Source organism: Camelina sativa, chromosome 15 (genome assembly GCF_030686135.1).
Source record: "Camelina sativa cultivar CO46 ecotype springtype chromosome 15, ASM3068613v1".
Classification (NCBI taxonomy): domain Eukaryota; kingdom Viridiplantae; phylum Streptophyta; class Magnoliopsida; order Brassicales; family Brassicaceae; genus Camelina; species Camelina sativa.
The window spans coordinates 29895040-29916379 of NC_141894.1; the positions used below are offsets into that span (position 1 = coordinate 29895040).

Here is a 21340-nt window from a genome sequence, read left to right on the forward strand (position 1 = left end):
TAGGCGCTAGGCGCTAGATCACCGCCCACATACCGCCTAGCGCTTTCTTGAACAGTGTTTTTAATTATTAAAATTTTAGTTGTATCTTGTTATTTATTTTTAATTATTAAAATTTTAGTTTTATCTTGTTATATGGATAATAGAAAACAAATTAGATCGACGAGAAACATTGCATCGTACCAAAACCACCTAGAACTATAACCTAATCTTAGATATCCTTAAATTGTAAGTTCTCAATTACAAACCCACGTTTCAAAGTTTACATCAGTAACCAGGAATGAATTATGATAATCAAAACAAATGAATAATAAAAAGAAAAATTACTATTCCCAAACTAGTTTGGCAAGTATTTTTTTTTCTCTCATGTTCAGTTGTTAAACCTGCGGAATGGTCTTCAACATTCTTACCAGATTCCTCTCAAATAAAGGCTAACAATTGTTGGACCATTCAAATAAACAAAAACGAAAAGAGAGTCACACCTGAAGCATTTGAATCCCTTGCTCAAAAGAAAGCCTCAATATGGTTGGAAGGAACTATGCAATTAAGTGTCAATTGTCAGTACAAGTTTAGTGTCAACTATTAGAACTGGTACAGGTGCCACCAAGATTACCTTCAGCGGTTCAAATAGGAATGCTTAGTGAGAGCTTCAAGTTGGTTTACACAGCTCTTGTTCACTTAGTTGAACATGTCGATGAATAGACCGTTTACCAGATCCATAGCCTCGCACAAAACCCAAAAAAATGAATATTTTTTGCAACCTAGGTAAAAGAGGAGGTGTGAAATAATGTTGTTATCGCAGCAACTTAAATCAAACCTCACTGTAGTGGTTTTTGAGCTTCATCTCAACATTAAGAGCCACAAACTAAGTGAGATGACGGTTTGTGGATGACCTCCTCTGTTTCAGTTTGGATAATATTTAAGGATTTTACACATAAATTTAAAAAATACAATCTTATTTAATTTACCTCTTTTATATTAGAACTTCATTAAATAAAATGCATTCAACTAATAAGAAAACATCAAGTAAAATATGACTGGTCAAAGAAAATTAAGCATATTAATTTTTTGCATAGAAAACTGAAAACATTACTTCAATTGAAACAAAAATTTTTTGCTAAAACATCATTAAATTAAAACGGAATGAGTAGTAAAGAACATGATGTTTTTACTGATAGATTATAGTTAAAATAGATATTTTTTGTCTTAAAATTTTGAAATAAGACATTTTTTCCATGCTTATAAAATTAGGCATTTTGGATGAAATAAATTGATGAAACTAACAATGTTAAATGGTGGTGATTTCTGGCGCTTGAATTTCTTGGACGCGTCGGAGAATTGACTTGTTTTGGAGAGCTTTAATAGTATTAAAAAGAAAAAGAAAAAACAGAGATACATTATTTAATATTTATGTTTCTAAATCCAAACCGGATTGTGAACTGGACTACCTTTTGGGTCACTGGATTAATAGGCTAATCGAGTTTTACCATGATCAATTGATTAAAAGTTTTTAATATTTCTAGATTCCACAGTTTTATTTTATAAATATAAAAATAAAAATAACCATATCATATTTAACATAATATGAATTTAATAATAATAATAATAATATAAGTGAAACTAAAAATTAAAAACATAAAAACATAATTAAAACTCTCAAAATCTAATAACTATTTGTAAACCGTAATCCGGCTGCAACAACCAGTTCATCGGATCACAGATTAATGACGATATTTTTAATGCGGTTTTCCAGTTTCAAAATTACCGAATATTAGCACTAAACTCGAACTGGAGAAATGTCCGAATCGGGGTGAACTGATCGAACCAACCGGTCCAGTCGAGGCGTAAAAAGGTTCTTGTGAGAGAGCTTGAGAAAACAAACAAACAAACAAGAAACGGAGAAATTAGCCATTCAACCAAAAGAAAGGACAAAAGCAGTGTGACTAAACATGAAACTGTTGTGCGGCCCTTAGATTTTTTCATGCACACGAATTTTCTCCACCGGCCATATATGTTTTCTCTGCTGCTCTTTTTGTGTTTTAGTTTTTTATATAATATTATTATAATATATTTTGATGTTCTTTTTCGAATCACACAAAATAACTGTATGTTAAAAATGAGGTATATCAGTATATGCTATCATCGAATAATCCAAAATCTATCACTTTTTTTCTTTTGTCGTTTTTGGACACATCTTTCTTCTCGCTTAGAAGTTACTAGAATGTTATTCAATAAAACGTCATAATGCAAATGCATGTAGTAGTGCACAATATGCAAAATAATGATTACTTAACTTTACTATGCAACATACATACATACTACTTTAGACGAGTATCATGAACTTGGATCTTTAAGTGACGTATAAATTATATGATATCTTTGTTATTATATCGAAATTTTCACATTTTTAGAATGATAGATAGTATACTTGAAATGTGGTTCTTCTATCTACCATGAATTTATGAGAATTATGAAATATTTCGAAATTGATGTGAGGACGAGTTGACCCCAAAAAAACAAAATAGTACGATTGATGATGATGAATGATGCGATTTGAATATAGAGATTCGACAAGTCCAGGGGCTCCCACGCGACACTGGCCCAGGGGCCACGTGCGGCCACTAGAGAGAATAAAGCTTAGCCCACGTGATCTTGGGCCCAAACAACTATTGTATCTTTCTCCCTCACGTTAAACGACAAAACCAAAATTGCTCTGGTTTAAAACTTTAAATTGATAAATAGCAACCTTTTAGTGATCATTTACTAAATTCGCTAGAAAAAAAAATATAATAAACAGACAAATACTATGATTTTCTCAGACACACATTAGGTTTTGGTTGGTAAACCCATAAATTAGTATCGCTCTAATAATAATATTTTCAGATTTTGACTCTTGTAATTTAATTTCCGTAAATTTGTATTTCTGTAATATGAAATATAGTATTTTGATAAAATTACCAACAAAAAAATGTATAAAATACAAAAGTAAAAGTCTAAACTAAAAGTAATTCCTTCGGTTTTGAATTATCGCAATGGTACGAGATACACTATTTTCATCATGGGTCTGAGTCAAAACTATACAGAAAAGCTGTAAACTGTTACAGAATAGTGCAAAGCTGTAAGAAAGAGCTGTACATGAAAGTTGTACAAAAAAACTGAGACTAAAATTTTTAATAAAGTTTTTGGTAAATTTTTTATGATTGGTAAAAATTTAAAGCTGTACAAATGGTAAAACTTTGTTTTTGTCACCAATCAAAGCCCAAAAGTTAGGAAGTAACGTTACAAAATACAATAAAAAATAAATTGTTCTCGGTTTGTTTTTTACATCTGCATCTTATTTCTTTTAATTATTCATATATCTATAATAATATTTTTGAAAGATATTTTATTTAAAACAGATTTATTAAGAAAAAATCTTTGTAAACAAAAATTAAAACCTCGCTAAGGGAAAATATATAATAGAAAATACTTATATAGATGTATCTAAACAATTTTTACAATTAGTTAGGAGTATCTACTATTATATAATCAAACACAACTAAAATATTTTTAACGTTAATTACAAAATTAGGAATATTTCTATAATGTTATAGTACACAAATAAAAAATATAGGTACTTAGAAGCTTTTTTTTTTTTACAAATTAAAATTATGATTTCCCAGTGAGTTTTGTGTGAAATTTTTACTTATTTTGAATCATCAGATAATACAAAAATAAATAAAAAAGTATTTTCTGCATATATTACTTAATTTATGAAAGAGAAAAAAGTGTATTCAAAGTCTCACATCTACTATAATTTTTTAACAATAATCTAAAATAATATTGTAAATAATATCAATCTAAATACATATTTAAATGAGTGAATATGAAGCACAAATTAACCAATATCCTAAAAAAAATATATCTGTTTACTTTAATTATTTAGTAGAACCATTTATTTATACTAAATGTAATAAACTTTTGAATATTATTATTATTGATAGATTTAAAGTTTATCAAATATTTAAATTTATAGAAAGTTAAACTACCACAAGACGGGTTTGGATTCACATCGATATTAAATTAAAATATTATTAATTCAACAATGTTATAATACAGATAAATTATCAATTATTTTTACTAACAAAAACCAGTACTAAACTACTAATCATTATTTTTTCTTTTCACATTAAAATTTTCATATCACTTTATATTGTTAATCAAACTTCCAAGTTTTTATATCGAGATTTTATATTGCAATTTAATATAATTTTAAATTATTTTACATCATTTACCTACCATTTTTCCTATACAGTTAAATATTTATTAATATCAGTATCTATTTTAATATTTTAAATTATTTTAAAACCATCTACCTACGTACCATTCTTCCTATCCGTTAATTTTTATTTATACCGCATCATATATTATCATCTCGCTTGACTTGGACCATTAATATCTCTCTCTACTACTTTTGGTTTTGCCTTTTGGTATCAGTAACACAAAATTCAACCTTTTCAGAATTACTAGTTTTCGTCACATATCATCTCTCTCTCTCTCCCATCCCAATTTAATCTCACCCAATTTCTCGACAAAATTCATTACTCTTCTCTCTCGGTTTCAATTCTCAGCAAAATCTTTTCAGAGTATAGATTCTCTCTCAAATGATTCACTTTAAATCCCTCAATTCCGAGATTTTTTCTTAATTCTCCTCTCTCTGTTCAAAATTCAACCAACCGCATGGTTTCCGGAGGTACCGGCGGCGGCCGCGTCGGAGAAGGAGCGGCGTCGTCAAGTCATCACACTGCTAATAATAATAACAACAAACGGAGAGGAGAACAAGCTCAATCTTCTGGAACGAAATCTCTCAAACCACAAGAATCCTCAATGAGCAAAGCGATTCAACAGTACACCGTCGACGCGAGGCTCCACGCCGTCTTCGAACAATCCGGCGGATCAGGCAAATCCTTCGACTACTCTCAATCACTCAAATCGACGACGTACGGTTCCTCCGTCCCCGAGCAGCAGATCACCGCGTATCTCTCCCGAATCCAGAGAGGAGGTTACATTCAGCCTTTCGGATGCATGATCGCCGTCGACGAATCGAGCTTCGGTATCATCGGTTACAGCCAAAACGCTAGAGAAATGTTGGGGCTCATGCCTCAGTCTGTTCCTAGTCTTGAGAAGCCTGAGATTCTAACCATGGGAACTGACGTGAGGTCGTTGTTCACTTCCTCCAGCTCGATTCTACTCGAGCGTGCCTTCGTGGCTCGAGAGATCACGTTGTTGAATCCGGTTTGGATCCATTCCAAGTATACTGGTAAACCGTTTTACGCTATTCTCCATAGGATTGATGTTGGTGTTGTGATTGATTTAGAGCCAGCTAGAACTGAAGATCCGGCGCTTTCTATCGCTGGTGCGGTTCAGTCTCAGAAACTAGCGGTTCGTGCTATTTCGCAGTTACAGTCTCTTCCCGGTGGAGATATTAAGCTTTTGTGTGACACTGTTGTTGAGAGTGTGAGGGACTTGACTGGTTATGATCGTGTTATGGTTTATAAGTTTCATGAAGATGAGCATGGAGAAGTTGTAGCTGAGAGTAAGCGGGATGATTTGGAGCCTTATATTGGACTGCATTATCCAGCTACTGATATTCCTCAAGCGTCACGTTTCTTGTTTAAGCAGAATCGTGTTCGAATGATTGTTGATTGTCATGCCACGCCGGTTCTTGTGGTCCAGGACGATAGGCTGACTCAATCTATGTGCTTGGTTGGTTCTACTCTTAGGGCTCCTCATGGCTGTCACTCTCAGTATATGGCTAACATGGGGTCTATTGCGTCTTTAGCTATGGCGGTTATAATTAATGGGAATGATGATGATGGGAGCAATGTAGCTAGTGGGAGAAGCTCAATGAGGCTTTGGGGTTTAGTTGTTTGTCATCACACTTCTTCTCGCTGTATACCGTTTCCGCTAAGGTATGCTTGTGAGTTTCTGATGCAGGCTTTTGGTTTACAGTTGAATATGGAATTGCAGCTAGCTTTGCAAATGTCAGAGAAACGCGTTTTGAGAACGCAGACACTGTTGTGCGATATGCTTCTGCGTGACTCGCCTGCTGGAATTGTTACACAGAGTCCTAGTATCATGGACTTGGTGAAATGTGACGGTGCAGCATTTCTTTACCACGGCAAGTATTACCCGTTGGGTGTTGCTCCTAGTGAAGTTCAGATAAAAGATATTGTGGAGTGGTTGCTTGCGAATCACGCGGATTCAACTGGATTAAGCACTGATAGTTTAGGCGATGCGGGGTATCCTGGTGCATCTGCCTTAGGGGATGCTGTGTGCGGTATGGCAGTTGCATATATCACAAAAAGAGACTTTCTTTTCTGGTTTCGATCTCACACTGCGAAAGAAATCAAATGGGGAGGCGCTAAGCATCATCCCGAGGATAAAGATGATGGGCAACGAATGCATCCTCGTTCATCCTTTAAGGCTTTTCTTGAAGTTGTTAAGAGCCGGAGTCAGCCATGGGAAACTGCGGAAATGGATGCGATTCACTCGCTCCAGCTTATTCTGAGAGACTCTTTTAAAGAATCTGAGGCGGCCATGAACTCTAAAACTGTGGATGGTGCGGTTCAGCCATATAAGGATATGGCAGGAGAGCAAGGGATTGATGAGTTAGGTGCAGTTGCAAGAGAGATGGTTAGGCTCATCGAGACCGCAACTGTTCCTATATTCGCTGTGGATGCCGGAGGCTGCATCAATGGATGGAACGCTAAGATTGCAGAACTGACAGGTCTCTCAGTTGAAGAAGCTATGGGGAAGTCTCTGGTTTCTGATCTAATATACAAAGAGAATGAAGAAACTGTCAGTAAGCTTCTTTCTCGTGCTTTGAGAGGTATATTCAGTTCTCCAACTATGTTGTATCTGCGGTGTATATACAATTCGCGAGTATTTGATTATTTCGTTGCATTTGGCAATCAATGCAGGGGACGAGGAAAAGAATGTGGAGGTTAAGCTGAAAACTTTCAGCCCCGAACTTCAAGGCAAAGCGGTTTTTGTGGTTGTGAATGCGTGTTCCAGCAAGGACTACTTGAACAACATTGTAGGCGTCTGTTTTGTTGCACAAGACGTTACTGGTCAGAAAATCGTAATGGATAAGTTCATCAACATACAAGGAGATTACAAGGCTATTGTCCATAGCCCAAACCCGCTAATCCCACCTATATTTGCTGCTGACGAGAACACGTGCTGCCTGGAATGGAACACGGCGATGGAAAAGCTTACGGGTTGGTCCAACAGTGAAGTGATTGGGAAAATGCTCGTTGGGGAAGTGTTTGGGAGCAGTTGCAGGCTAAAGGGTCCTGATGCTTTAACCAAGTTCATGATTGTATTGCATAATGCGATTGGTGGCCAAGACACGGATAAGTTCCCTTTCCCGTTTTTTGACCGAAATGGGAAGTTTGTTCAGGCTCTGTTAACTGCAAACAAACGGGTTAGCCTCGACGGAAAGGTTATTGGGGCTTTCTGCTTCTTGCAGATCCCGAGTCTTGAGCTGCAGCAAGCTTTAGCAGTCCAACGGAGGCAGGACACAGAGTGTTTCACGAAGGCGAAAGAGTTAGCTTATATTTGTCAGGTGATAAAGAATCCTTTGAGCGGTATGCGTTTCGCGAATTCATTGTTGGAGGCCACGGACTTGAACGAGGATCAAAAGCAGTTCCTTGAAACAAGTGTTTCTTGTGAGAAACAGATCTCAAGGATCGTCGGTGACATGGATCTTGAAAGCATTGAAGACGGGTGAGTTTAGTTAGGATTATCTAGAAACAAGTTTAGTTTATTTACTTCACAAAATGTGACCAAATCCCAAATTTTGTTTTTCCATTTAATCAGTTCGTTTGAGCTAAAGAGAGCGGAGTTTTTCCTCGGAAGTGTCATAAATGCGATTGTAAGCCAAGCGATGTTCTTATTAAGGGACAGAGGTCTTCAGCTGATCCGTGACATTCCAGAAGAGATCAAATCAGTAGCTGTTTATGGAGACCAGATAAGGATTCAACAACTCCTGTCTGAGTTTCTGCTGAGTATAATCCGGTATGCACCATCTCAAGAGTGGGTGGAGATCCATTTAAGCCAAGTTTCAAAGCAAATGGCTAATGGATTCGCCACTATCCGCACAGAATACAGGTACATTTCATTGTTCCCGCTGTTGTCTCCTCATATCCATAACCATAATTGTGCAATCCGGTTTTTTCGGTTCCATATTTTTAGGTACATAAAGAAGAATATGAATTTGGTTAGGCGTTTTAAAGAAACTGAGATTTTAATCAATTCATTTTTATTAAAACTTAATTCTGTTTTGGTTATTGTTTTCCTCGGATATAGATCGTTTTGATTTTTGGATCGGTTATTTAGGTGGCAGCTTTGGTTTGGTTAAGTGTGACTCGGGAACTTCTAGACAGAACCATAAGCCTAGAATTAGCAGACACAGAATGTAATGTCTTCAAATTAATGGAAAACAACCAGCTCAAAAGTGTAAAACTTGGGTTTCATTGTTTTGGTTTCTCTGTTATGTCTTTATTTGTTGTTTTCAGAATGGCGTGTCCAGGTGAAGGACTGCCTCCAGAGCTGGTCCGAGACATGTTCCACAGCAGCAGGTGGACAAGCCCTGAAGGTTTAGGTCTAAGCGTATGCCGAAAGATATTAAAGCTAATGAACGGTGAGGTTCAATACATCCGAGAATCAGAACGGTCATATTTCCTCATCATTCTCGAACTCCCTGATCCTAGGAAACGCCCATTGTCAACCGCGAGTGGCAGCGGTGACATGATGTTGATGATGCCATATTAGAGTCACATTTCAGTTGGTATGAGAGTTTGTATCATTTGTATGTGTATGTGTGTTTTTCGTGTTGTATCTAACGACGTCGGAGGAGGGTAGAAAGTTTTTTTTGTTCCGGTGAGAGTAGTAGAGAAGAGGAGATTTGTTTGCGTTCAGCTCAGCTCCCCGGGGGAAAAAAACGTAACAGTAGCTATAGAGAATTTCAAGACTTGTTTTGTTTGTGCTGTGTAAATTGATAACTCCGAGAGAGAAGAGATAATGAGAAAAGAAGGGAACATATTTTGATTGATGAATGTGACCAAACTGAAATGATAATGAGAAAGCCATATTAGTCTCATTGTTTAAAAGTTTTCGGATCAGACAAATTTAGAGCCAAAGAGGAGACACAGGGAACAATGACAATTTTAGGCTTTTTTTAGCTAAGCCAGTCGAATGACAGAGCTACACTATTTTTTTTTGGACAAAACTAACATAGCTAAGTGTACCAAAACATAAAATAGCTAATAAGCCAACAGAGCGATAAAGCAGGTTAGCTGATGATGATCCGCACCCGTTCTGCTCCTTGTTCTTCACAGATTGGGGAGACTTGGAGAGGTCAGGAGACGTATCCCTACGTCGTTGTGGTTCTGGCCTCTTGGGAACAATAATAAGTTGCTCCTCGTTTTCCACAGATTGAGAAGACTTGAGAGATCAAGAGACGTATCTCGGCGTTGTTGTGGTTTTGGCCTCTGGGGAACAATGTTTCGGCCTAGTTGTAAAAGGGTTGACTTCAGTTGCATTGCATCAGTAACACTAACATCCTCTACATAGTCTTCTACATAGGCGTATCTCAAATCACAATCATCTCCAACACCTTGCATTTCAACAACTTGGAGAGTGTTCCTTCCCGGATTGAAGTAGAAAACATAAAAAGGATTAGACGCAGAATTCGTGGACAAAACAATATCACCAGAACCAGTCACCCCAATAACAGATAGATTTTTTTTGACCTTAACAACTTCACTCTGATCAGCGGACAAAGAGTAGACATAGCTGGACCATTCCCGCTTCTCTAGAACCCTCATAGTCAACTTAACGGGAAACCCACCATCATAAGCATAATCCAAATAAATCCCACATAATTTCTCCTTGTAGTTTATCATCCCATTGAAACGGCGTTCATAACCGTAAGTTGAACTGCAATTTGGGTCAAGGAGCTTGAATTTCTCAGATCTAACATCAAAGCAAACTATGACATAAGACCATCCATTAGTAGCATGAGCTAAGTAATACAAAACCCCATTGATGCAAACCCTTTCCCATAGAGGCTCATGTGTAAAAGGACATTGGATCTTCCTCCACCTCAACTCCCCAGTTCCCAGTGTCAAAATATAATGATCTGTATCTTTAGAAGCTATATATTCGCAAGTGTTCATAAACAGTACCTTGAATTCCTTGTCAACCGGATCAAACCCTAAATAGCTATACGAATAGCTATGCGAAACACCACCTCTAAGCTCAGGTAAGATCACATACTGTCCTGTGAGAGGGTTACATATCACATGCTTTACATCTTCATCTTCCCTTGGGATACACATGTTATGGAAATAGATCAATCCAGAGGCATAGGTACAACCGTATTTGCTTGTTCCTTTAGAGAACTTGATATGAAAATCAGCGGCGGATGATACTACAAGAGAAGACTTCTTACATGGATTCTGAGGCTGAAGAGTTGAGTAAAAGCTCCACTCACCGTCTTGTGGTTGTTTTACCCCAATTAAGAGTCGTCGTCGACGAGCTTTGGACCTGGTTAGAGACAAGTTTAACGACACCTAGCTATAGATTTTGCTGGCAATTTCGATAGTATCTTGATGAGGAGATCATCTGGAATGGAATCAAAAGGTTTTGAGCTATCCATGATCCCGACCCGACGGAGAAAGATGTTTCGATAAGAATACAAATCGCACAGACAGACAGACTCAATTGAAAAGTTCGACCTAATCAATCAATCAAAAGTTTAGGGTGGTGGTGGATTTGGACAAGGATCGGCACTAACGTAAGGCCCAATAAGCATGGGCTTTTTAACCATCCAAATTTTTTTATTTACTTTTTGGTGAATCAGCGGTTAAAATAAAGTCATAACTCATAAGCATTGTGTTCATGGAGCAAAATGTAAATCTATCCAACTCTTGCTCTCATCTTTCACAACAAGTCAAGAACTGTCAACATGGAAATGGAATCCAACTTTCACCTCTACGAACTCTTTAATTTGTACGTTGTTAAATTATAAACTAACCAATCAAACCTATAATAATTTAAACACATTTTTCTTCATTTTAGTTTTAATTATTTTATTGAAATGGTTATTTTGTTAGACCCCATTTGCACCTCTGCCAATTATAAATACTTTTTATGATGAAATGGTACCGTCCAAAAAGTTGAATTTTCTTTTTCAAATCAGGAAATGTTTAAGTTGGCTGGCTAAGATTAGGGGATGCAACACATTATCGCACTATAGTTTTGGTGTATGCTCTCCAGGCTGTTATCGGTTCTCACATTATACCCACACTAAAACTCACCTTTTTCTTTAAGAAAATTAAAGTAAACATAAAGACTGAAAAATTTAATGAAATTATTAATCTTTAAGGAATCAAAACCACATTATAAATACCCCCACCAATCAATAGCCGTCTGAGTGTCTCAAACTCAAATCAAATCCTTAAACCCACCTAAAACCTTCAAGAAGAGATACTTCCCGCAAGTGGCAAACCAAAAGGTCCAAAACTTAAAATGGTTTCTCATACTCTTTTGGTTCTGTCGATATCTCTTTTTGTTGGTTTGAACATATTGCTTGTTGTACACGCTAAAGATTTCAACCAAGACATCGACATAACCTGGGGTGATGGTAGAGGAAATATTGTAAACAATGGTACTCTTCTAAACCTCTCTCTCGATCGATCTTCGGGATCGGGGTTTCAATCGAAAGCCGAGTATTTGTACGGAAAAGTTGATATGCAGATCAAACTTGTCCCGGGAAATTCTGCCGGTACCGTGACCACCTTCTACGTAAGTTCTTCTTTATTAGCTACACATACATATACATAAATCTATTACCTTATGTTATATTGAATGATTGATTTTTTGGGTGGTTCTTTTGGTGGGTAGTTGAAGTCTCAAGGATTAACATGGGATGAAATAGATTTCGAGTTTTTGGGGAATGTTAGTGGAGATCCATACATTGTTCACACTAATGTTTACACTCAAGGCCAAGGTGATAGAGAGCAACAGTTCTACCTTTGGTTCGATCCTACAGCTGAGTTCCACAACTATTCTATTCTGTGGAATCCGAGTCACATAGTGTAAGCTTATATACCACAATCCTAATGATATTTTGACGAGTTCACTAAGTGATGTGAACTATAATTGTAGTTCTTTTAGAAATTGAACTGTACAAAAGTGAACCGGATTTCATTGAACAATAATTTATTGGGTTAATATTTGTAAATTCTTAATAGGTTCTATGTTGATGGGAAGCCAATTAGAGAATTCAAGAATTTGGAAGCAATGGGTGTGGCTTATCCAAAGAGCCAACCCATGAGAATGTACGGTAGTCTATGGAACGCAGACGACTGGGCCACAAGGGGAGGCCTTGTCAAGACAAACTGGTCACAGGGACCATTCGTAGCCTCTTTCATGAACTACAACTCCGAGAATGTGTGTGGCTGGTCCACTGATAATGGAACCACGACCACTACCCCTTGTAGCCCTGGTGGCTCGAAGTCTTCTTCTTCGAGCAGTACTAGTGAGTGGTTTTCGCAGAGAGGGATGGATTCTTCAAGCCAAAAAGCTCTTAGATGGGTCCAGAAGAAGTTCATGGTTTACAATTATTGTAAGGACAAGAAACGGTTTTCTAAGGGTTTGCCAGTCGAATGCACTGCCAAAAACAAAAACAAGAACACTAAGTCTTGAGCATTTAAAGAATTTTAGGGTCTTGATTTATGTTAAGATCATTGGTCGTGATTTGTTCATTGTTTGGGTTACGAGAAAGTTTCTGTGATATTTTTTTTTTAATGGCAAATGGTAAAAGAGCTAAAACTTTGGGACTGATTTATTGATATGTTTTTGAAAGTGGGAAAAAAGTTGTTGTTCTTTCTTCAATCTAGAAAGTGAAGAAAATTTACTTGTCGTATACATTTTCTATAAATTATAACGCCACATATATATATAGTAATTAGAAAATACAGAAAGTAATTTTTTTTTTTTTGGTTTTAATACAGAAAGTAATTTGGATATTTGGCATTACAAAACCTAATTTTTTTCTTTATCATAAGAACATCAATGGAACCCCATGAGAGCCTCTCAATAACATGTAATAATATAGCTTGTACTATCTTCACCTCTCTCTTTACATATTCCACAGCTGTCACAATTGCCATCTGCCCTAACCAAAATTAAAATCAAAGACAAGATATAATTTAATAGATTTTAGAAAACTCAGAGCATAACTAGTTTAATGAATACGTACTTCTTCTCCATTTGATATTCCAGACGGAAATACTAGGTTCATTCACATCATACTTTATCTATAGAGTACCTATATATGTTCGTAGCGCACAAATTCTCAATTCATATATATATGGGGCACGTAACTGGTGTGGACGGTTACGCGAAGGTGATTGGCCTATAAAAACTAAGAACTCATAAGTTTTTTAATAGCACAAAATGTAAAAAAAAAAAAAAAAATCATGAATTTGTTAAAAATGGTGAGAAAAAGTATGAGTTTTATTTGTGGTAGATTAAATATCTAAATTTTATTTGACTTTCCAAAAAATTATATGAATATTTGTTGAGATTTTAAAAAAAAATTATGAACTTATGCCAAATAAAAGATGACTTTAAATTACATAATCTGTAACAATTTAAAGATTTAATTATCCGTTACAAAATAAATTAAATTTCATAATTTATGTTAACATCGTTTGTTAATTTTTTAAGAAATACTCTTTTTGGGTTACCTTTTTCAAAAATACCATATTGTTTGAACATTTTCAGTTTTATTTTTCTTTTACACAACTACTATATATTAAATTTATTTTTATAATTTTTTTTAGGTTTTGGTTTCTCTATTTTATATTTAGTATATAGTTTTAAGAGGTTGAGGTTTAATATTTTGAGCTTAGAATTTAGTCATTTTATACATAGAAAAAAGTATTTTTGAAAACAGATCACATAAAATGGTATTTTAAAAAAATGACATATGTTATTTAATAGTAAAATTACTATTAATAGAAGGGACAATTTGAGGTTTCTGAAGCAAACCACATCAGCCAAAAAATCTCTTCTATAATTAAGCCACGTCAGCAAACTCTTTTCTTGTGGTTTTTTTTTTTTTTTTTTTTTTTTTAATTGAGCAACGATTCGATTTCCCAATTTGCAGTATCATTAATAGTCCCTCATTTTAAATTCACTTCACAGCGTTATACTTCCTCTCCCCTCCAATCTAATTTGTAAACTAATTACACTTTACCTTTTCAGATTCTCTTATATGTCCAATCAAAATAAGAAGTCTCTTTCAGATCTCTAATGGTATTCTATTTTTGTCTTTTTGCTCCAATGATACTCTATATTCATCTCTATAATAGAGATTGTTATTTTTTTCTCTATTTATAGAGGAACTCTATTTTTCCTCTATAAATAGAGGTGAACTATTTTATTTGTAAAGTAGTCCTTTTAATCTTTAACTTATTTTATTCATGACCAAAATAAATAAAATAAGTATTTTAAGAACTAATAATATAAATTAAAATATAAATATTTATTCTAAAATAATTGAGACTAAAATTTGCAAAAGGCAATTTTCTGAACGTGTTACAAAATTTAAAATAAAATGGGTTAGTTTGTAATTTTAAAAAATAGAAGGTGTTAATTGTAAAATAAAAATAGAATCTATTTAGAATATTCTTTTATAGAGGAAAAAATAGAGAAAACCATTGGAGATAGTCTCAGAAATTGCAGTATCATTTTTGTTGAGGATTGTTTCTTTTTGATGTGTTGCAGGTGGAACGGAGGCTTGAAGACATCTATTTGTTTTCTTAGTATGAATTTTCTCTTCATCATTTGTATACTTGCTTGGAATCATAATTTTGAATAATATAATCTAACACCACATATTAAATCTGGTTAACCGGAGGAGCTCAAGATCGAAGAAGAGAACTGATCGATATCGAAATTAATCCGTAAAGATTTTGTTAAAAAGCTCCACCGATACAGTTGTTGTTCCTACTCCAGCTAATATACTAAGCTAATGTATCTCCAAATGTAAACCGGAAATAACCAGTTGTTAATCCAGTTATTTTAGTATCAAACCATTCACTCTAATACCACATTTTTCAGTTTACCTTTTTAGCATAAGTGACTAAAACAAAATAATATATTGAGATGCTTAGAGAGCATCAAAAATAATGAGGTAGAAAAGATATGTAAAAAAAAAAAAAAGGGATAAAAAAACATAACAAACACAAACGTGCATAAATTAAAGAAAGTCAATTAGTTAGAACTTAGATCAATGAATGGGGAGAAGAGTCGAAGCAATATATAGTGATGCAACAGTGATATAGTTAAGCCCTTTAGCGAAGGAAACGACAACGTAGTAATCATGACGAGCAAGAGGTGCAACAAAGGATCGAAAATAGTTGTCAAATTATGAACGGTAGTTGATATTCACTGAGAAAAAAAGATGTATTAGTGAGATTAAGTAAGAATGTAAGATTCGATATTTTAAGAATGAATGTAGACAGACATAGAAACAAACATGTGAGATTACAAAATTAATCATAGAAATGAAATTAAACAAACATGTAAGGTTACAAAATTTAGAGTTAGAATTCTAGAACAAGATCATTATCGTCAGGGAGCCTATGATCTATAGAAGCAAAACACAAAACTAAAAAACTTGCATAAATTCATCATAAAATATGTGTGTGATATAATTAAGTAAAACAACATAACATATATAAAGTTATAAACATAGTTATAATAAAAACATAATAATAAGAAGAAACTTAGATTAGAATGAATATATGAATAATATACATAATGTTTATAGAGGCACTAACATAGTAACATGATAGTAATCTATATTTTCAGATACATTAAAACATAAAAATAAGTAAAACATTTACTAACATAAACAAAGAAATAAAGATATAAACTTAGAACATGTTTACCGCGGAATGTCACCTAGTGTTATTTAATAATAGTACTAAAAATCAACGAAAATTATGATTTATTTGGGAAAATAATAAAAATTAGACATTTAATTTTTACTACAAACAAAATTTATTTTTGATCACTTTAGTAAATTCATGCCTTGTTTCCCTTTTTCGAAACAGGAATTGGATAAGAAAAGTAAAGTGTCTGATGTGAAAAGTTGAAAAAGAAAGGGGTCTAAAGCGTAAAATTGATAAGGGAAGGTCGCCCTCTGAGCCCTGCTGTTTGTTGTCGAACAGGAAAACAAAAAAATCGCAGAGAATTAGGGTTAGAGAGATCTAAGGGTTTTTAAGGCGAGAATGAATGAGGTTGCGATCTTGGTTCCAAAGTTTGGGGATGAGTTGCCGCAGCGTAAACGGAAATCGGAGAGCTTATCCTACGCGGCCCCGATAAGAAATTTCCATAAGGTTGAGTACGATTCTTGCGATGACGAGGACGATGAGGACGATTATATTGCCTCTATGGTCGAGAAGGAATACAATCGACAATTTCTAGAGTCTGACGTAAGATTTTATCATAGTACTAGTTGGATTGAAATTAATTGATATTGTTGTTGTTGTTGTTGTTGTGATGTTCTTCAAAGTTGTGGTTTTTATCTAATAAATGTGGAACAAACAGGGTTTCGATGTTGATCGCTTTAATCTTCGGTATGGTGGATTATATCCCTACATATTGAGAGATGCGTATGACTATCCATACGACATGGGTCTTTTGGGTAGAGTGGGACTTCACTGTTTCAATCTTGAGAAGGTAAACAAATTGGTTTTGTCTCCTCTCTCTTGCGTTGTTTCTTTCTGAGGCTACTGATAGATAGATAGATATTGGGCTTTGTAGGGAACCAACCTCAGATTGATTGGTATAAACAAACACAACGATGATATGCTTGGTAGATTGTGCCTGTACTACATAACGTTGGAGGCCACGGATACATCCAACTCTCTTTGCAATTTTCAGACTTGTGTTTGCCAAGATTATTCTCCCAAAGAGTCATCCTTTATGGTGCAGACCGAAATTTCCAGACTGAAAGGTAACTTAACTAACTACACTCTCTCTCTATTATTTCACTTTTACCTTTTCTCCTCTAGTTTGCATGTATGTGTGTATATATTTTAACTGTTGGAATTTCTTAGTTCCTGCTGGCCCTCGGACTACTTTAATTGGGCCTCAGAGGAGATGGAAAGATGATGCAGTAGATGATTCTTACAAAGGTAAAATGCCGACCTGGTTGACGGACCAAGACCTGGCTAGCAATAAGGGGCAATTTTATGAGGTATCTAGCTTTGCTTCTTTCCGCTTATTTGTGTGTGATATATGATATATGATTATTCACAAAGTTTTATGGATCTCTCCTTAGTTGCAAGAATCAGACTGGCAAGGAATTGAGTGGCTTCATATGTACGCTGAGTTTGCTTTTTACTCCAAAAGCATTACATATACGGTAAGGCTCTTTTCACTCAAATGGCTTCGTGCTAAAACATTTATTGATTGGGTTTTTTTTTTTCATTCATGTCATAACTCTCGAGTTTATGTTTTTCTAGACTGACTTGAGGCCTTTTCTACCACTTGAGATAAAGAAGATATTTGTACAAACTCTGGAAAACAGAGAAGCGTCACCACATATGATAGACAAGGCCACCAACGCCATCTTCTACATAAGTTTCAAGGGAAATGGTGATCCGACTGGTACACCTATGGAGTACCAAGCTATTGTAAGGAGAACCATGGATGGGATGCCGGGACACATTTGCCTAGAGTTTGACTGCTTGGCCTACAAGTCCAGTTGAATGTCCCTCCTAAATTTATGTAACTAGGTTTGAACCCAGCGGGACAAACTTTTTTATACTGTATTTTGAGTTATAATGTCATTTACCTAAGTTTTAAAATTCTTATTTATGACTAAACTATCAATTAAACCATCTCTCCCTTTCTTCTTCTTCCGTTACTCGATTTGGTGCCTCGCTTGCTGGTTTTGATATTACTGCTAAGTTCCTCACTTTATCAACTCTTCCTTAGGTTGTAATCTTCAAACTCCTAATTTTCCTTGCTGCTTCTGTAATAGACTTGGTTTAGTGAAACCTCTGCTAACACTAAGACAGGGTCTTGTGTCGTAGCGTGTTTCTGTGTTTCATTGTTAATCTCGTTGCTGGTTTATTGCAAGGTTTGTTAATCAAGAGAGTGGTAGTTTATAGACAATAGGATAGGATTGAAGACACTTTTTATGTTGCCTAATCTCTACAAACCGAGGCTTTCCCAATGTGTGTTATGTTTGATATTATTGCTTTCTCCTACCTGTTGAGTGTTGAGTCTTGACAGTTGACGAGATGATTCTAAATTGATATTAGTGCCACGAGGCCTAGAAAAGTACTAATATTATGGATGTTACTAGAAACTATAGGGAAACTACATAAAGCGTGGTAATCTGAAAGATGAGCTTTAAAGAAACGACATGGTAATGTCTTAAACAAAAACAAAAAAAAACAAGCACATTTATGTCCAAAATATTTTCTGAGTCTAAAATTGGAAAACAGCAGTGTCGATTACTCTCATCAGTGGAAGGCATAAACTGGCTTTTAGGTAGGTCAAAGGTACTCCAGTCCTTTTTCTTTTTCCTCAAGTCAAACGGGAAGGAGGAACTACTTCAGTTCCTGCAATCATTGATAACGATAAGTATGATATACATATACTGCACAAGTCTCTCAGAATGTGAGAATGCACTCCCTGTAATTAATTACTAGCTAAGACATGATTTAACATTCATATAAATTTCTTATACCAAAAACTTTATTGAAAACTGTAAATATGCACCTGTTGTAGTTCAACTTCCCGAGGGAGGAGTTCTGGGAAGCAAAATCCAGTGAGCAGATGCCTTGGGCGTTTGAAATCGGAATGAGCCTCTTTTCCTTCCCATGGAACCTCAACTACCATGATATCTAAAGAAACTTTGAAATAACCATCATCTCCCACATTTTCTCCATGAGAATACTTTACCAAGGCAATTGTTTCTCCATCTTCTACAACAATGCCATATATTGATACAGCATGGAGACCTTTATATATAGATCCTTTGGACATAGGTCCCCGGTACTTTCCCTAACAAATTAAAACACATAATACATAAGCTTGTTGTCTAATGAAATCATAAAAAAAGTTATTGTAAAATCTGAATTTATGGTTTTGTACCTTTTTGATATTCTGATAATCTAGTTGAAAGATAGCCAAGGATGCTCCAATGGGGTGAAACTGGATTTGGGGTAATGCCTCATGTAATTTATATCTTCGTTGTACTGAAGCTATACGAACATGAGAGTGATCCTTTGGTGGACAATAAGCAGTGGCTTTCGACAACCAACATACTTCCAGTGTTTTGCCAATGGTATACCTCCATGCTTTACAAATTCTAATCATTTTTTAACATTTTGGAATGTGGATTCAAACACATTGTCTTAGTATGAGATAATCTTGTAAATATTTTGCACACACAAATAAGAAAAGATCTTGCAAAAAAATTCTTGATTAGTTGAAGTTAGTTTCACTTCACTCTTGAAGATGTTTTTCGAAATAGACTAATCAAGCAAAAGTTTGTCGAACATATGCAAGAAAATTAAATAAATTGATTTGATTCATCTAACAAATAAAAATACCCACAACCTACAATCAATATATAAGACTAATTATAATGTGAGTAGTAACTATTGGGTTAAAAGATTTAGAATCATGAGTTTTTTTAGAAATACTATTTTCTAACTACCTTTCTCAAAAAGACACAATTTTCTGTCGATTTTAAAATTCATCTTTTTCAAATTTTTAACCACATCTTACCCTTGAAAAATAATAAGTTAAAATCAAAATTTTCTTTTTCCTGCCAAAAAATAGTCTCTTTATTTTTCTGCCGCAAAATCTAATTTTCAATTTTTTCGCCAAAAAACATTGTTGATGTCGGATTCACACTCTCAACTATTTGTCGTGAGTTTAAATTCTCAAAATAAAAAATACAAGAACATTTTTTCTTCTTTGGAGAAAAGATCATTTTTCCTATCAAAAAGAAAAATGTATTGGGTTAGCATGACTAGTTTTTTTCTGAGGGATTTTCAAAAATATCCCTTTTTCTATGTTACTTTTAAAAAATACTTTTTCATAGTGTCTATTTTCAAAAATATCCCTTTTTAATATATAAAATGACAAAATTATAAACCCTAAACTCTAAATACTAAATCATATTCCTTAAAAACTATACCCTAAATATAAATTGAGAACCCAAACCTAAAAGAAAAAAATTCTAAAAATTAATTTAATATAGTGTAATTGTGTAAAAGAGGGCAAAAATGAAAATGTTCAAAAAATAGAGCATTTTTGAAAAGACGTGTGCTAAAAAGGGCATTTCTAACAAATTCTCTTTTTTTTTTTTTAACTGATTCAATTCTTAAAACTACTTCCACTAACCATTTTTGTTTTGACAACAATTCCACTCAGTTTGAAGTATATTTAATTTATTTTAGGGAAAAAGCTTAAAAATACCTCATCTATTTTTTATTTGGACGTTTAATACTTCCTCTTTTTTGGTTGGAAGAAAAATACATCATTTAATTAAAACGTGCGATTTAATTCCTAAACTAATAAATTTTGTTAGCTTCATACCTACGATTTTTTGACAAAAATAAAATTCTGTTTTTACCGTTACTATATAAATTAATAATTAATTTAAAATGATATGACATTAATTTATAAGTTCATTTGATTTTTATTTTTTTATCGTCTGGATTTATTATTGATTGCAGATTATTGAAAACTATTACATATGATTCACTATGGACAATTCCTTCTGACCCTAATAGATTCACTGGAGATCGTCTGTAAATTTAAAATTAATAAATCGTATTATCTGGGGCTCAAACCCTAGACTTCCTGGTGTAGATACATTAATAAACCCTAGGCCAACCACTAGACCAAGGGGCTTCCACTCATTTGATTTAAATTAATTTTCTTTAATATTCGTTTTTACTACAATTTTGTTTACAAAAAAATACAATCATCTTCATCAAACCCTAATTCCTGTTTATTCTCCTCGCTCGCCGTGATGGACTCACGGCCGCCACCTCTTTGGCACAACCACCACATGGTTCATCCTCAACATCGCTTAGTACAACAGCAACCTATTCTAAAAAGACATCTACACTGCAATCGGATGGATCAATCCCTGCCGCCGAAACGATGAACACTATCCACAAAGTCTTCACCGTCTCCAAAGCTTAAACACTAATCGCTCTCTGCAGCACCGTTCCCGCTGAGA

At 34.6% G+C, this 21340-nt stretch overlaps 5 protein-coding genes across 6 annotated transcripts; 3 read left to right on the forward strand and 2 right to left on the reverse strand.

The window, feature by feature from the left end:
- Positions 1 to 4413: 4413 nt before the first annotated feature.
- Positions 4414 to 9092, forward strand: LOC104747727 (phytochrome B). Of its 2 annotated transcripts, none has more exons than XM_087486712.1 (4): positions 4414 to 6868; positions 6960 to 7767; positions 7861 to 8151; positions 8559 to 9092. In XM_087486712.1, exons 1-4 carry the CDS (start codon positions 4717 to 4719, stop codon positions 8812 to 8814), a joined length of 3507 nt encoding a protein of 1168 aa, XP_087342838.1. In that variant the 5' UTR covers positions 4414 to 4716; the 3' UTR covers positions 8815 to 9092. The 2 variants fall into 2 exon arrangements, with proteins under 2 accessions (XP_087342838.1, XP_087342839.1); XM_087486713.1 differs by having other exon boundaries at positions 4418 to 6868; positions 8380 to 9092.
- On the reverse strand, positions 9065 to 10767 carry LOC104748861 (putative F-box protein At1g30930). The gene is given in 3 exon segments (XM_019237204.2): positions 9065 to 9491; positions 9494 to 10609; positions 10612 to 10767. Coding segments are annotated over 3 exon segments (1452 nt in total). The 5' UTR covers positions 10703 to 10767; the 3' UTR covers positions 9065 to 9246.
- Positions 10768 to 11475: 708 nt separating this feature from the next.
- On the forward strand, positions 11476 to 12812 carry LOC104747728 (putative xyloglucan endotransglucosylase/hydrolase protein 21). Its single transcript, XM_010469419.2, has 3 exons — positions 11476 to 11850; positions 11950 to 12143; positions 12300 to 12812. Exons 1-3 carry the CDS (start codon positions 11575 to 11577, stop codon positions 12751 to 12753), a joined length of 924 nt encoding a protein of 307 aa, XP_010467721.1. The 5' UTR covers positions 11476 to 11574; the 3' UTR covers positions 12754 to 12812.
- Positions 12813 to 16097: 3285 nt separating this feature from the next.
- On the forward strand, positions 16098 to 17969 carry LOC104747729 (UPF0725 protein At4g28920). The gene is made up of 6 exons (XM_010469420.3): positions 16098 to 16556; positions 16672 to 16803; positions 16888 to 17080; positions 17184 to 17323; positions 17408 to 17491; positions 17592 to 17969. The coding sequence occupies exons 1-6, from the start codon at positions 16353 to 16355 to the stop codon at positions 17835 to 17837; spliced, it is 999 nt and encodes a 332-aa protein (XP_010467722.1). The 5' UTR covers positions 16098 to 16352; the 3' UTR covers positions 17838 to 17969.
- Positions 17970 to 18686: 717 nt separating this feature from the next.
- LOC147927332 (protein HEAT-INDUCED TAS1 TARGET 2-like) lies at positions 18687 to 19458 on the reverse strand. Its single transcript, XM_087487408.1, has 3 exons — positions 19234 to 19458; positions 18859 to 19143; positions 18687 to 18698 (listed from the first exon to the last, which is right to left on the reverse strand). Exons 1-3 carry the CDS (start codon positions 19456 to 19458, stop codon positions 18687 to 18689), a joined length of 522 nt encoding a protein of 173 aa, XP_087343534.1.
- Between the last annotated feature and the right edge of the window lie 1882 nt (positions 19459 to 21340).

Bases quoted from the DNA above. Each gene is read 5' to 3' on its own strand.
- LOC104747729 (XM_010469420.3), top strand. From the start codon at position 16,353: ATGAATGAGGTTGCGATCTTGGTTCCAAAGTTTGGGGATGAGTTGCCG. The intron at 16,557-16,671 runs GTAAGATTTTAT...TGGAACAAACAG, and splicing joins GACAATTTCTAGAGTCTGAC to GGTTTCGATGTTGATCGCTT. The intron at 16,804-16,887 runs GTAAACAAATTG...TGGGCTTTGTAG, and splicing joins ACTGTTTCAATCTTGAGAAG to GGAACCAACCTCAGATTGAT.
- LOC147927332 (XM_087487408.1), bottom strand. From the start codon at position 19,458: ATGATTAGAATTTGTAAAGCATGGAGGTATACCATTGGCAAAACACTG. The intron at 19,144-19,233 runs GTACAAAACCAT...TTAATTTGTTAG, and splicing joins ATTATCAGAATATCAAAAAG to GGAAAGTACCGGGGACCTAT.
- LOC104747728 (XM_010469419.2), top strand. From the start codon at position 11,575: ATGGTTTCTCATACTCTTTTGGTTCTGTCGATATCTCTTTTTGTTGGT. The intron at 11,851-11,949 runs GTAAGTTCTTCT...TTTGGTGGGTAG, and splicing joins GTACCGTGACCACCTTCTAC to TTGAAGTCTCAAGGATTAAC. The intron at 12,144-12,299 runs GTAAGCTTATAT...AATTCTTAATAG, and splicing joins TGGAATCCGAGTCACATAGT to GTTCTATGTTGATGGGAAGC.
- LOC104747727 (XM_087486712.1), top strand. From the start codon at position 4,717: ATGGTTTCCGGAGGTACCGGCGGCGGCCGCGTCGGAGAAGGAGCGGCG. The intron at 6,869-6,959 runs GTATATTCAGTT...CAATCAATGCAG, and splicing joins TCTTTCTCGTGCTTTGAGAG to GGGACGAGGAAAAGAATGTG. The intron at 8,152-8,558 runs GTACATTTCATT...TGTTGTTTTCAG, and splicing joins ACTATCCGCACAGAATACAG to AATGGCGTGTCCAGGTGAAG.